A 15,088-nucleotide genomic window follows, 5' to 3' on the forward strand; every position below is an offset into this window, starting at 1 on the left:
CTTTTTCAGACCAGGCCCTTAAAACATGGTCACAGCAGTATCGCTACTACCGTATTATATAATTACTTCTTTGCGCACAGCACTCAGCTGGAAGGAACTCAAAACAAGCCCAAATTTATACCAAAACATTTGCCACGTGTTTTAGATAAGGTATCAGAAACTTTGAACACAACATAAGAGGTTTAATGACCAGCATTTCCTTTTAAACCCATTTATCTTTCTCCCTCCCTCTCAGCTCTCACACCACCGCACCCTCGCGTTTTATGTGACAGCACTGCTTTAGTACCTTCAATAAAAAAGCCTTGAATGTTCAGCTGGCAAGGTGTGACCAGCTTTTGAGTGCAGCCTTTGTCCTTTGCTGCTCTTTACAGATGACACAGGAGCCCTTGTTGGCGCTGCAGCTTGATCGACTCAAAGCTGGGACACATGGCATTTGTTATCTTTTTGATCCCCTGCTTTGTGGTCGGCACCGATGTCGCTTTCTCCTGCCAGAATGCTGATGACTTTGTGGGAGCCAGTTCTCCAGGGGACATCATTATTGGAGGCTTGTTTGCAGTTCACAGCGAAATGCTGCATCCAGAAGAAGATCCCATCAAGCCAGTAATCCAGAAATGTGCTGGGTGAGTAATACTGGAAATTAAACATACGGCAAAGAAGAGAGCACTGACACTGAACATGTAAATCTTATATTAAGGTCATCAAATTCTGGTTCTTTTGCTTTGCTTAGACTTAAAAAATTCATTGGACATCACAAAAATTTCATATAAATTAACACAGGATGACAAATAATGGCAAAGTTACAATAAAAAATAGTGCAGTTTACTGAGGAAGGGAATGAGCATTTGATCCTATTTCAATCTTCACAGATAAGCAAATAGCCTTGGGTGTTTGTGTTATCATCTGATTTCCATGTATATTTTTTCCCTATAATTTGCTGTAGGTCTGAAGGACTCAACTCAGCATCTATCAATTATTTGTTATGAAGCTGAACCTACATGATCTGGACACAGGCAGACTATTCCATTTTCCCCAAACCCATAGTAAAATCTACCACCCATCTCTTGGGCAGTCTATGATAGTACCTTGATGGTGACACTGTAGTTATTTTTTAAATTGCCATAATTATTACACTTGGAACTATAATTGTGGCTTTATGTGAAAGGATACACTACCGATAAACACCTTGTCATGCATGCATTCTTTGCATCAGAATATTTATTCTGTTGGCTCCAAATCCTACTCTGCTTGAAATGTCCATTTTTCTGGAATGCATAAAAAGGAAACTTGGTGAAGTATTTTATTTTAAGTACATAATAAACATTTCCTAAGACCAGGAATTCCAAACATGCATTTTTAAAAAGTGAAATATAGGTGAAAATCCAAAAATTTTATTTGAATTTTACAACTTAATCCCACACCTGAATCTAATAATCAACTAGGCATGCAGGTATCCATCTGGATTTATGACAAAATGTTGAATAAGTTGATAATTTTGTCTGTCTTCCATTATTTTTCTATGGAGACATAAATTATCTCAAGTCCATCTGAAATTTAATTTAGATCACAAGCTTTGCAATCTTTAGAGAAGCTTGCCTGAGAGGAGGGTTGGTTGTATTGTAGACATTTTGTGCTAGCTCAGTTTTGATAATTCACATATTATAATATCCACAGGAGACGAGGGAAATATCTGGGCTAACTTCATCAGGTCTGAAGAGTATTTTAGAAACATCAATGCAACCACTAGAGACCTTGACCTCTGAAATATTTTATTCTATTCTGAAACATTTAGTACTCCTTTTCTTTGCTTCATGCGTTTTGTGAAAATAAATACATTTTTGAAAAACTTAGTGGGCTGGTGTAGTAAACTAGAATATCTTCACTGATTTTGACAGATGCTTCCTAAAGATATCACTTGCAAATTTTGATGTACCAGGAAAATTAAACTTTTAGTACCTTTTTCTTTTCCAGAAAAACACTTTTATTCTAGTATATTTTCAGTTTTGTTTTTATTTTACTTAGTCTCCTGTTAAATGAGGAAAAAAAAAAAAGGTTTTTAATTTTTTGCACACTAAACCCAAGCAAATCACACAAAACTTACTGCCCATCAGTTCTTTTCAGCAGCTGTAAAATTCTAAGGGATATGCTCAAAACAGCCTTTTTTTCACCCTTGCTTCCAACAAAGCTTTTCTGAAAAACACCGCCTATGTTTCTCTGACAGCTTTGAAATTCAAGTTTTTCTTCAGACACTTGCAATGATACACGCTATTGAAACCATCAACAACTCGACGCTATTATCTGGAGTTACCCTGGGCTATGAAATCTACGACACGTGTGCAGAAGTTACAAAAGCCATGGCGTCTGCCCTGAGATTTCTGTCTAAATTCAATTCTTCTGAGGATGCCGTGGAGTTCAAGTGTAACTACTCAGACTACATCCCGAGAGTCAAGGCAGTCACTGGAGCCAGCTACTCGGAGGTGTCGATGGCAGTGTCAAGGCTGTTGGCTTTGCAATTAATCCCACAGGTAGGCTTGAGGCAACTATTTTATTTTGGACAGAGGGTCAGATTTACCATGCTAGGAATTAAGGCTCTGATCACAGGAATTGCAAAAGCCAGGTATTTACTACAAGGCAGGGTTTGGTTTATCCTAAGGACATCAGGATGGGTGGGCTTCAGCTCCAAGTGGAGGCCTTGATTCACTTACCCAAACAAAGGCAGTAAGAGATATTTTCTATACCCAAGGCACATTTATCCAAGTGTTTTTCCAGGGTCATGCTGGGTCCTTGTCAGCCTGGCAGTGCCTCTGGTCAGTCCTGGTTACTCCAATGTACCTTGGAAGACACTCAAGAACTTTGTTCAGTCAGCAAAGTTACAGCTGAAGTGTACACTTTGCCTGGTGGTGAATATGACAATACTCAATCTCAAGCTAAAAAAAAATTTAAAAAGAGATCAGATCTGATCTGTCCTGAAATTCAGGAATTCTCTCCAGCCCAAGAGAAATTAAATGTTGGAATCAGTAAAAATTATGGACAGGGAAGTGAGGAAGGTTGCTCTGAAACAAAGATTTTCTCCTAGTACTCTTCAAACAATTGTAGAAGTGAAAGAATACAACAGTTTAGATCTACACTAGTCCTTCCCAAAACATCCTTTTCTATTTCTGACCTCTCTAGGACTAGTACAGTCCCACATTTGTGCTTAGGCTGTGCTAACCTTCCTATTGTCACCTTTGTAAAAGAACTGGGGTCAAGGCCAGGGCTAAGAAGGAAGAAACAGATCCACTTCCACACCATCCTGTCTTGCACTTTGGTTTTGCCAATAGATATAAATTAACCAAATAAGTGGAAAAGACATAAAATCTGAACTAAAGATAACTTCTAACTGAATCTTCTCCTCTGCAATGGTAGGAAGTAATTCTGACCTCCAACGCCACCACAGGAACTGTAGTAAGTATGAAAACTAAAGTGCCACACTTGAACATAATCAAAAGGCAAGTGACTAAAAAAATCTGCAGTAGGGCATAGATGGAAAATGGGAATCAAGAAATTTTTCTTATCAATAGCATGTGCAGTGTTCTGACGCAGTAAGATTTTGGTATCCCCTCCAGACAGGTGACTCTTGTTTTGGAAAGCTTAAATTTATTTTTTAAGAACTGTCAAGAAATAAAAAGTTCCAACAAAAAAATAAGAAAGGATTAAAACTGGAGAGATTTAAATAGCGATGTTCTTTTTATGTTTTTCCAGCTACATTCACAAGAAAAAGATAATAAATCTTTTGTATGAAAAAATTATATCATTTTGTATTATTGGTTACTGTTTGTTTGTCTGTGGGGTTCTTTCAACTGATTTAATGGTCCTTTTGAAATATAATAATTAAATATTGGCAAGAAAATATATATCTATGTGTGTGTGAACCATACTAAAGCACTCAGTGATAGAAAAATACTACAAAATATAAGAGTACTAACAATCTCAATAGAGACTCAAAAAAATTGTTAAATATTGTTTTGAAGAGCATATTGATGGTATCTGAACAGAGCAAACCAAAATCTTTATACCGTCATTACTGTCATATCCATTTTGAAAGATTTTGCTCTCAGCCTTCACTGAATTATGTGGAAGGGAAAAAGTGTAACTGGTGCTGGGCATGAGTCTGTGTCCTAAGAGCAGGGAGAGAGAACCTGCCCCCTTTAGCTGAAGCTTGTGGATGCTCATCCACTGGAGAAGGGAGCCTGGGTCAGGTGGGAAGAAAGAGCAATCATTTGCATCTCTTGACATCCTTTGGAGGAGAACACATCCACAACTAAATTGTTCACTCTTCCTAGGTCAGTCCTGCATCATCAGCTGAAATCCTCAGTGACAAAATCAGGTTTCCTTCTTTCTTCAGGACTATCCCCAGTGATTTTCACCAGACAAGAGCAATGACTCGCTTGATCTGTGAATCTGGGTGGAACTGGATCGGAGTAATAGCCACTGATGATGACAATGGGCGGTTCGCTCTGGAGAGCTTTGGGGTCCAGGCCATGGCAAACAACGTTTGCATAGCTTTTAAAGAGATGCTGCCAGCCTATCTCTCTGACAGCACCTTTCACTCCAAAGTTGATCAAGCAATTGAGAAGATTGTCAAGGAAAAAAGAGTAAACGTTATTGTTGTCTTCATGAGACAGTTTCATGTGCTCAAATTATTCGAGAAGGCAATTGAGAGGAACGTTAATAAAATCTGGATTGCAAGTGATAACTGGTCAGCTGCAGTCAAGATCAGTACAATTCCCAATATTAGACAGCTGGGAACAGTTGTGGGATTTGGATTTAAAAATGGAGACATCTCCTCATTCCAAGAGTTTTTGAGAAACCTTCATAAAAAGCCCACTGAAAACAACAAGTTTTTACGTGAATATATTATGCTTTTGTCGGTCTGTGCACACCTGGAATATCATGACTTTCAAACGTGCATTGCAAACCAGTCCCAGGATAATCTACTGGAAAATGATGGGAGTAAGCCTCAGATCTGGAGAGATGATTTTTTGAATGCTAACGTTGAACCAGGATTTATCCGTAGTACCATGCTTGCAGTCTATGCTATAGCTCACGCCATTAAAGGGCAATGCAAAGACAGGGACTGCAAGGATCCATCTGCCTTCACTCCCTGGGAGGTATGATGCTAATTCTTACAGGTCTCATTCTCTCTGCCTAACTTTCATCGCATTTTTGTCACCATATTCCTGGAGATAAAAGCTTGGTCCTTTCACTAAATTACTTCTTATCAGCTATTTGCTACTAGTGCTTGGTCCCATTGCTGCAAACCACTGTGATACACATTGTGAGTGCTCTTGAGAGACTGGCATACTGCAGGATAGGAGCATTCACTGAAGAGTTTCAATTTTCCTCTCTCCTTTCTCTTACCACTGTATCTGCTTTGTCTTGATTCAAGTATTATCCTCCATAATGAGCCTCTACTTGAAATTGAAAATGCAATACATTGTACCTCTGTCTGGTATTGACTTATATATAAAGACATAATCTTTAAGATGGATGAGGTACTTGTTATCACACTACTGGGTGGGAAAAGAAGAGGAAAAATCAGACAAGTAAACCTGACCTGACCTTTTACCCAAGAACCTGCTTAGGACTATTCACTTTTACACACTTTTACTCAGAAGATTAAACAAATATTCACTTAAAAGTCAAACAACCTCCGATGCACTCTGATTTGCTCTGACCTCTTATCCTAGGTCAAGGCAGGTCAAACCAAGATATGGGATTTGAAATAAAAAACAACTAACCAATAACCCAGTAACAATCAGACTAGTTACATGAATTAGTAAACATTAATGGGACAAATTCAGGACTGTTTAGCAGGAATGCAGCTTTATGGAGCTACATTTACACCATAAATGGACTAAATGCCAAGCCATCCAAATTAACTCCTTTTAAGTTGTTAAGCACTCATGAAGAGAACTGAGAGATAATTATTTCCCCCATGATGTTTTCATAACATGTTTCTTCTACATGAAAATTCAACCCTCTAGGAAAGAAGACATATATGTACAGAAAACTCTTAGGATCCAAATAATCCATATCATACATCTTCAAATACAGGGAAACAATATAGTTATTGTTGTTAGAGACTCTGCAAAAAATACCAAAAACCAGTTTCACGAAGATGTTGCTGAATATTAGCCCCTTCTGTCTGAAGCTCAAGATGTATTCAAAAAGCTCTGGTGTTCTCATATTGTTAGACAAATTGAAAAAGTGGAGAACAGAAAAATTAAATTACTGGTCTGAGTATACACAATGAAAAAGCCCTATTCAGTTCCACACAACTATGCAGCATCCAAATAAAATGCACCAATCAAATTGGTTAGAAACACACCGGTTCTTCATAAACTATAAAAATGCCCCAAAAAATTGCATTATGCATGGCAAGATGGCATATTATATACACTAGGTGTGTATGTGTTACTAGATGTGTTACATAAATTTGACAAAGCCTGTTGAGGTAGTATCCATGTCAGCATGTTTGTTAAATGCTGTGAATATTACAAATGGACCCATGTAACAGCATGATTTTCAAATGCAGCTGAACTCAGCCTTTCACCAAACATTGATTTTTTTTCTTGTCAGTTAATTACTGCTGCCAAAAAAATCACTAGACCAGCAAAATAATAAAGCTTTTGCTTCAATTAAGAGCCATGAAAGCTAATGGGAGTACTTCAATGATCTCCCCATGAGCTGGGAGTGGGGATATATAATGTGCCTTAACCTGTCCTTTTCTAGATTCACACAGAGCTCTTTCAAATCTGCCTCTTTGTGATGGGGGAGGCAAAAGTTTTCCCCTTTTGAACAGAATGCATTGCAATACGAAGCTGGACAGTTGCATTGACAAAGCATATACATTGTTCATTGATTATTAACAGTTCTGAGCCTCACCTTGCCATACAAAATTTCAGTCTGAGTCACAGCTGGAACAGTGCTAGATACTCCCAGACACTCTGGGAGAATTTACTCTGGAAGCAAATGTTGCCCAGATTGACTTTGCTGTCAGAAAAGTAACAAGAGCACTGCTCACCACTGGTCTTCACAAGACGGGGAGGGCCAAAAGACTCTTAGTTTATGCAAGCAAAAATATTTGCTCTGAATACCACACAAAAATTTTCAAGGCTGGAAAAAAATACTATGATTTTGATTTTATGAAGTTAGGATTCTTTTTAGTGATAGATTTTTACGGCCAGCACGATTGTCTGTATAATGTAATTCCGTAAAAAAAAAGAATTTGAATTTTAATATTTCTCATTGTCCTACAAGCATTTCTTTTTAACTTGATACTATCATACATATGTTAAGCTACTCAGGTTGTCACACTGATATGATACTGGTGTATGTTATCATTCCTTAAACTTATGTGCAGCTCCTTGAAGAACTTAAAAGAGTTGTAGTCATTGATGGTGATAAGAAAGTCAAATTTGACTCCAATGGCGATATGAGCACCAGTTATGATGTCCTTCTGTGGAAAGAAATTGATGGCCACATGGAAATCACCATTATGGCAGAATACGATGCAGAGAAAGGTGGCTTTATCTTTGAGGATGAAGAGAAAAAAAAAGATTTTCTGGCTTTAAAGGTAACTTTTAATTTGTTGACGTAAGGTATGAAATTTATTTTAAGACAGCTTTTTTCCCTGCAGCACTTGCTACTGGAACATGTGCCAGCTAGAAATTTCTTGTGTGATTTAATGTTCTCCTCTTAGAGCAAAGAATCATTTCTGAGTTTATTCAACCCCTTTCATGCACCCTGAGATGCATGTTAGCCTATGAGCAGGCTCAGTGATACAAAATCTATTTATTTCTCCAGAATGCCCCTAGAATGTTATGTCTGTCCTAAGGACGATATTACAGAATCTTACAAAAGGGATTTTAAAATAAAAAATCATGGTGTATAAAAAAGCCCTCACTTATGTACCACATTTTTTTTCTTTTTTAAACAGGAAGATTCAGATGTGTTGATTTCATTGTTAAAAAAAAAAAAAAAAGTTTTGTTGTTTATTTGCCCCTGTCAGAGCTGGGTTCAGCAACGTGAGTTGGTGGTGCCACCTGGATCCCCAGCACTGGTGTAGACAGGACTAGTGAGTGGCCCTGGCCAGTTCCAGCTGGACAATCTGTCCTCTGTGCATGGGTGGATGTCTGAGTTCATGGCACAGCTCTGTCTGCAAAGCATTCCCCACTAATGGGACAGGGAGACGCTGCTTACAGGTGGACTGAATTCTGGTCTCCACATGTGAACTTAGCTGAGGACAGAAGGAAACCTCAAACCTTGTCCCTCTTTGTGGTGCAAGAAAATGTCTCCACCTCCTTGAAACACCATCTTGGGAGGAGAGGAGATTGCAGCGTGCCTCAGGACAGATCATTTGACAAAAAACTGTCTTTGGAAGGAGGACATGAAGTGAGACCTCAGGAGAAGGCCCCGATCACACACCCAGGAGTGGAGCTTCATGACTCAGGGGCAAGCTGGCAGTGGTCAGGACTGTCAGAGCTGCAGTACAGGGCACCCTCCAAAGCATCTCCTTCAGGCCAAGGTGTCCCTCCTGGGCTCTGAGCAGCTGAGCAGAATATCAGGATCTCATTTTTGAAACAGTTCACTCTGTTCCCCTTCAGATGCTTCTGTGCATTCTTTGAAGATGATCCTCTGTAGTCTAAATGCAGGTTCAAAGCTGAATGAAAGAAATGAAAGACTTTGATCTCAATTTTAAAGGTATACACAAATTCAGAAATTAGCATTCAGGGCCCAAAAGTAAAATTATCAGGTAAATAATGCCCCATTCTGTTACTCATTGACTGTGTGGAGAAAATACTACAAACATGGACCCTACAATGTCTGTTTTTCAACATCATTTTTCAGATTTTCAGATTTCCTTTAAAATATGTATGATTTAAATAATTGCAAAATAATCCTGGAGGTTTCTGTTAATGTTATTAATGTTCCCTTCTAATTAGCAGTACCTAAGATGATGATCTTTTTTTTTTTTCCCCTCTGCACACTGCAGAAGGTTCAATCAACATGCTCCCAGCCCTGCAGTCCAGGCCAGGTGAAAAAGGTTACAGAAAGTCCACACACATGCTGCTATGAGTGTATTTACTGCCCAGAAAACCATTACAGCAACCAAACAGGTAAAAAATTAGCATCCAAATAAAGGTTTATTTCTACATCAATGCAATTGCTTTGCTTAGACATAATATGCCTTAAGAATCTTGGTTTAAATTTTTGAGTGGGATTTAAATATTTATTTTTGGTCACTTTCCTGTAAAACTTGGTATAAATGCTTTTTAAAAGGTCAGGTTTAAAGTAATTAGATTGTCCAGCTGACTACCCTTTGCTAGGATGGAAATTCTGGCTGATTTATCAGTGAGATTTACTCTCATTAAATAGAATCTTTCCTTCCTGTCTTTCCTTAGTACATTCAATCCAGTCAGGAGCAATTTCTTGACTTTGAGGGTGGTGAGGCACTGGTTGTCCAGAGAAGTTGTTGTGGTTGCCCCATTCTTAGAAGTGTTCATGGCCAGGTTGGACAGAGCTCTGAGCAAGCTGGTGTAGTGAAAGGTGTCCCTGCCCCTGGTGCAGGCGTTAGAACTAGATGGTCTTTGAAAGTCCCTTCCAACCCTAAAGGCTGGAAGCCTATGAATCTATGAAGTTCAAGGGTTATGTCATTTACTTAGCAGCACATTTTGTGTCTTACCACAGAGTACTGTGTTATTGGATATAACAGAACAGTAATATTTTCATATCAAATCTAATGTATACTTTACCATTGGTTTAAGCAAAATCTTTTAAAGGGGAAAACTAAATATGGAGAAGAAAGATGGAATTAAGAAAATTAAGGTAGCATGTACTTTTTAATATCCTGAGAGCAGAAGAAAAGTAAATTTTATCTGCCTATTCAAGTAATTGTGAAATTTCTCCATATCAGAAAATAGGAATTGCAAAGCAAAAGCACCTTTCAAACCATTATCTAAAGCAAGGTTTGTTCTTGCTGTTGTATTTTAAAAGCTATCTGTAAAGAGAATATTAGGGTGTTTTCTTGTTAAAATAGACAAATGAAAGTAATTCATTTGTTTGGAAGAGAATTTAGAAGAAAAAGAAAATAATCTAGAGTCATTGCTCAGTTTTCAATTAAATTTTCACTGGTCACATTTCACTGGTCAGTGATGAGCAAGACAGTTTTAGAAGCCTGGTCGTTTTCCCTCCTTGCCCCTGGCTGCAGGCAAGGCTTGCCCCAGCTGGCAGGGAGCTCCAGGCATTTGTCCTTAATTCGTTGTGCCACTACCACCGCAGCAACCGCAGCCCTGCAGCTCCTCCCCCTGGACAGTGACAGCCGGAGTCAGAAGAGCTCTGACCCATCTTTTCCCTTTAGCATCCTTTCCCACATTGCTCCTGTATCTCAAGCCCCCACAATCCGCTTTGCAGTTTATTAACTTTGGGGTTCTAAGATATCTTCCCTTTTTTCTGCTTCCAGATATGGATTACTGCTACCGATGCAACAACAAAACCTACTGGGCTCCCACCAACAGCAGCACGTGTTACAGGAAGGCAATCTATTTCCTTGCCTGGACTGACTGGTTTGCTATCTTCCTCCTCCTCCTCTCTGCTTTTGGGGTTGTGTTGGTTTTGTCCATTTGTGTAATATTTACCAAAAACTTGGACACACCAGTAGTAAAGGCGTCTGGTGGTCTAACTGTCTGCTATATCATTCTCTTCAGCCACTTCTTAATTTTTTTAAGCACTGTCTTCTTCATAGATATACCCACAGAATTCAAATGTAAAACTAGGCAAGCACTCTTTGGTATAAGTTTTACGCTCTGCATTTCATGTATTTTAATAAAGTCACTAAAAATTTTACTAGCTTTCAGCTTTGATCCCAAGCTTCAAAATTTCCTGAAATGCATGTATAAACCTATTCCCACTGTGGTCACTTGCACTGGAATTCAAGTTATCATTTGCACCTTCTGGCTAATATTTAGGACACCTTTTGTAAATCAAAATTTCTCAATCCCAAGAGCAATAATTCTGGAATGCAATGAGGGATCTATGGTAGCTTTTGGGATTATGTTGGGCTACATCGCTGCCCTAGCATTTATTTGCTTCATATTTGCCTTTAAAGGTAGGAAGTTGCCAGAGAATTACAATGAAGCTAAATTCATCACTTTTGGCATGCTAATTTACTTTATAGCGTGGATCGTATTTATCCCTGTCTACGCAACTACATTTGGCAAATACTTGCCAGCAGTGGAAATCATTGTTGTTTTAATATCTAATTATGGAATCCTCTGCTGCACTTTTCTACCAAAATGCTATATCATCATTTACAAGCAAGAAACAAACACAAAATCTGCCTTTCTCAAAATGGTTTACACTTACTCTTCTAAGAGTGCAGGCAGTGTTGCTGTTAGTCAGGTTTCTTTAGATTCAAAATCTTCCAGCTTCCGAGCCACTATCACAGACTCTTGTAAAACAGAGAATGACTCTGTGAATGGAAACTGCCATTTCCAAGTGCCTGGGCAGTCACTAATAAAAGGAAAAGTTCTTCCTAAAAATGCTGCAAGGACTATGGTCAGGAAAAGAGTCTCCAGCATATGACTGGCCAGTGTTAAAGTACCAGAAGTTAAGAAGCCATTTTAGGGAGCCGTTTCTCTTTCAGATCTCTTTCCTTTTGCTATCTCCAAGGAGGGCAGGCCACGTGAAACACCTTTTCCTGTGCTTAGGCAGTTATCCTTTACCAGATCTGAAAGGCTTTCCTGACTCACAGAGTCCATCCCTTGCTCCTGCAAACTTGCTGATGTGCAGTCCCCTTCAGCAGCTCCCTTCCTTTCCCATCCAGCCCACATAGACAAGTGGGAACCCATTCTGCAACTTCCCTTCCTCAAGTGAGGCAGAAGCATCACAAAATTATTATTTCTCACAGTCATGTAAGTGAGACCACATGAGTTTCCCCACTTCTTCTCCCTCTTTGATGCTCAGTTGTTTAAGGAGCTCTTCTTCTCATCTTGGCCCCATTTTACAGATCAAAGAGAACCTTGTCCCAGCCTTTGTTTGCCAAGATAAACAAGTCCAGTCCTTTAGTCTCCACTTTTAAGATAGGCTTTCCATTCTTCTGAACTTCCAAAAGTAACTCTTTTCATCTGGTATAAATGAATCTTTTTCTTTCCTCCCCAAAATGCACAATTTATTCCAGATGAGTGCTGTAGTAACATTTAAGTTTTCTTGTGTTTACCAGCATGAAAATGAACTAGAGACAGAGCTGTAAAGAAATTAGAGAATTCTTCTGGAGCTCTGTAGTTATACATATGTTCATCTGCCTTTTTTCCCCATACTCAGAAGAGACACATTGATTCACCTCATGCATCTCCTCTGATGCACAAAGAGAACAAGCCCCAGGTGTCCTTTTATTTGAGAGTGTAAAGTCAATGTGTAATGTCAAAACTTAAAACCACTAATTGATTCCTCTCATTAGCATAAACAATGTAATGACCAGTAGCAGCATGAGGACACCCTGGAAAGTTTAAGGGGGTTGATATATACGTTAAAAAAATGTGATTTGCAATAAGAACATGACAATGCACCATTAGGATACACAGAAATAGCACAAGGATGACCTGGCACCATCTGCACTGAATGAGTATCTGCTCTGTAGCTCCATGAGCTGTGCTGTGCCTTCTGTATGAGAGGCAAAGGGCACATTCAGAGAAGGAAGAATTTTTCTGTCAGGATAATGGTACCGCAGAGCTTTTCCAGATGGAGCTGAAACAGCAGAACTACATTGTCAATACAGGAACAGGAAAATACTTTTCCATATTCATAAAGCCCAGAACAAAGAAACTTTGCTATTTAAGTTCTGTGCCATGTTACTGTAAAATATTACTAAAATCCTTGTTATTGTGTATCTGTGAAGGTATTTTAAAGTCATTTAAAAGGCAAGAGTGCAATTCCCATACGGATTTGTGTAAATACATGTGTTCTGTTGCTGACTGTAGGAATGAAGGTTCATGTGTATATATTTGTATGTTGAATGCTATTTATCGTTCAGTTGTTGCAAATACTTTTCTGCATATGAGGTTATGCATGATAAGGTTAAAATGCCTGCAGTGTGACAGCCAATGCAACAAGAAGTCTTCCCCTAAAAGGGAGAAGCAAAGCTTACATTGTACAACCGTCAGTAATCAGCTGGTTAGAAAAGTTAATTTGGCTGGAATGTTGTACCTGTATTTATTGTTTGCAAAAGTGTTGAGTGTAGCATGCCTTGAAGCTATATGAAAGAGAACGATTAAAGACATCTTGATGTTTAAAACTGAGTTTGCTTACTTAATTTCCTAATTCACCCCATGAGCTTCTGTTTGGCCTTGAACAACAGCAATACATGCACCTGTAAGGTTGTTTCCACTACAGACCTCAGCCTGCTTAGAAACATCCTTTAGACTGAAAGCTGTGTGTGGTCAGGGTTACATCCTACAGGACAATAGGGGAATGTGCTGATGAACAGGGCCTGGTGACAGCAGGGTGAAGGACTCTACCAAGGTATCTCTGAGGAAAGACATCACATATGGCAGAATTTTAAGGGAGCCCTACATGCTCCATCTAATTCTCCAGGTCTTCTGCACAAAGCACAGTCCATGGTGGAGCAGAGAGGATGTAACAGGTTTGGAGCTTGACTTGACTGCAAAAAAGAGACCCTAGACCAAGATGTTTGGCATGGTTTTAAATGCCTTGTCTGCAAGAAGCAAGTGATCATATGTAGGTAGAACATAAAGGGATTGTGCTACCCTACACATAGGATATGAAAAAGCTTAAAATAGGAGTTTATTATGCTAAAGCAGCCTTTGTGCACATTGTCCTGCCCGGGGCAGTAAGTATTCCAGCAATCTAACTATTCCTCTTGCCAGTCACAGGGACATTAAATGAGCCTGAAACAGATTTTCATCCCCAGAGCACAGAACAGGAATCACCTTCCAGAGTCATAGCAAAGTCTTATCCTGGTGCTCCCAGAGCCATGGCCCATAGGTCAGGCCATGTGAGGCCAAAGGGATCAGCTCTTTTTTCTGGCCCAGAGCACACACTGCTTGCTTACTTTGGAAAGATCCTGAAACCACTTCTCAAACACTAATATCCCACAGGCATGTTTTCCATCTCTGAGAGCAATAGAGAGAACAAACGTCTCCAAATCCAGTGCTGTGCACCAAGAAATCAAATGGGAAAATGCAGTTTGTTAAGGTCTGCAGGAGGCTGCTCTGGGTGTAAACATTATTAAACCTTTTTAGGGTGATGTCATCCATTGTTAATTATGCTAAATGCTGCATTCTGAAGCCACTATCATACAATGTAGAATATCTTCAGGGAGAATGAAGACCACAAAGGCCACCAAGTGTTTGGCATCCTCTTCTCCAGAGCGTAATTCCATCAAGATTTCAGTAGTTCTGGCTGTGAAGATATCTTTCAGCTGCCCTCAATGATTAGAGCAGTTCTTTGGCGAGTTCTGGAAACTACATGAGCTCAGGCTTCCTCCCAGCAGCTCTGCTGATGGCCATTGGAACTACAGTGACTCCAAATATGTGGGTGACCATCAGGAGGGGCAGCTGATAGCTGTGTCTGGGATGCTGTTCATAATGAATGACACTGAGCCCAGCCCAAATGTGCTGACTCTTCCTGCCCTTCCCAGCTATGTCTTCTGGGGCAAGGAGCACTGCTTGACATAGTCACACCATGCCACTCTCTTTGAGCAAAAGTAAAGTATGATCCCCTAGGTCATTTCTGTTGATGTGTCTTCATCTCCTTGACAACATTCTGAAAGAGGGCACAGCTGCTCAAGGAGTGTGTGTGCATGTAAAGAGGTACATCTCCTCCTTTTTGTTATATGCTCTGCTCCTGAAGAAAAGATAGCTGGAGGTTTTGGCTACAAATAGTTCAAAACTCCTCTTTTGTGCTGTCACACTGAGCACAGGACTTAAGCTGTTGCCAGACAGTGATCTATCCCTGGGGAGTGGAACTTCCTCTGTTCATCTGCAGCTATTCTGGCTTTGGCTGATGCATGTAAAATCTTCTACTGCTTGGT

The 15,088-nt window shown here is 39.5% G+C and overlaps 1 protein-coding gene across 1 annotated transcript; it reads left to right on the forward strand.

Moving 5' to 3' along the window:
- Window positions 1–223: 223 nt before the first annotated feature.
- On the forward strand, window positions 224–11,622 carry GPRC6A (G protein-coupled receptor class C group 6 member A). Its single transcript, XM_059842238.1, has 6 exons — window positions 224–620; window positions 2,219–2,522; window positions 4,320–5,147; window positions 7,403–7,615; window positions 9,035–9,158; window positions 10,502–11,622. The coding sequence occupies exons 1-6, from the start codon at window positions 427–429 to the stop codon at window positions 11,620–11,622; spliced, it is 2,784 nt and encodes a 927-aa protein (XP_059698221.1). The 5' UTR covers window positions 224–426.
- The last annotated feature ends 3,466 nt before the right edge of the window (window positions 11,623–15,088 follow it).

This window comes from Haemorhous mexicanus, chromosome 3 (assembly GCF_027477595.1).
Source record: "Haemorhous mexicanus isolate bHaeMex1 chromosome 3, bHaeMex1.pri, whole genome shotgun sequence".
NCBI classification, from domain to species: domain Eukaryota; kingdom Metazoa; phylum Chordata; class Aves; order Passeriformes; family Fringillidae; genus Haemorhous; species Haemorhous mexicanus.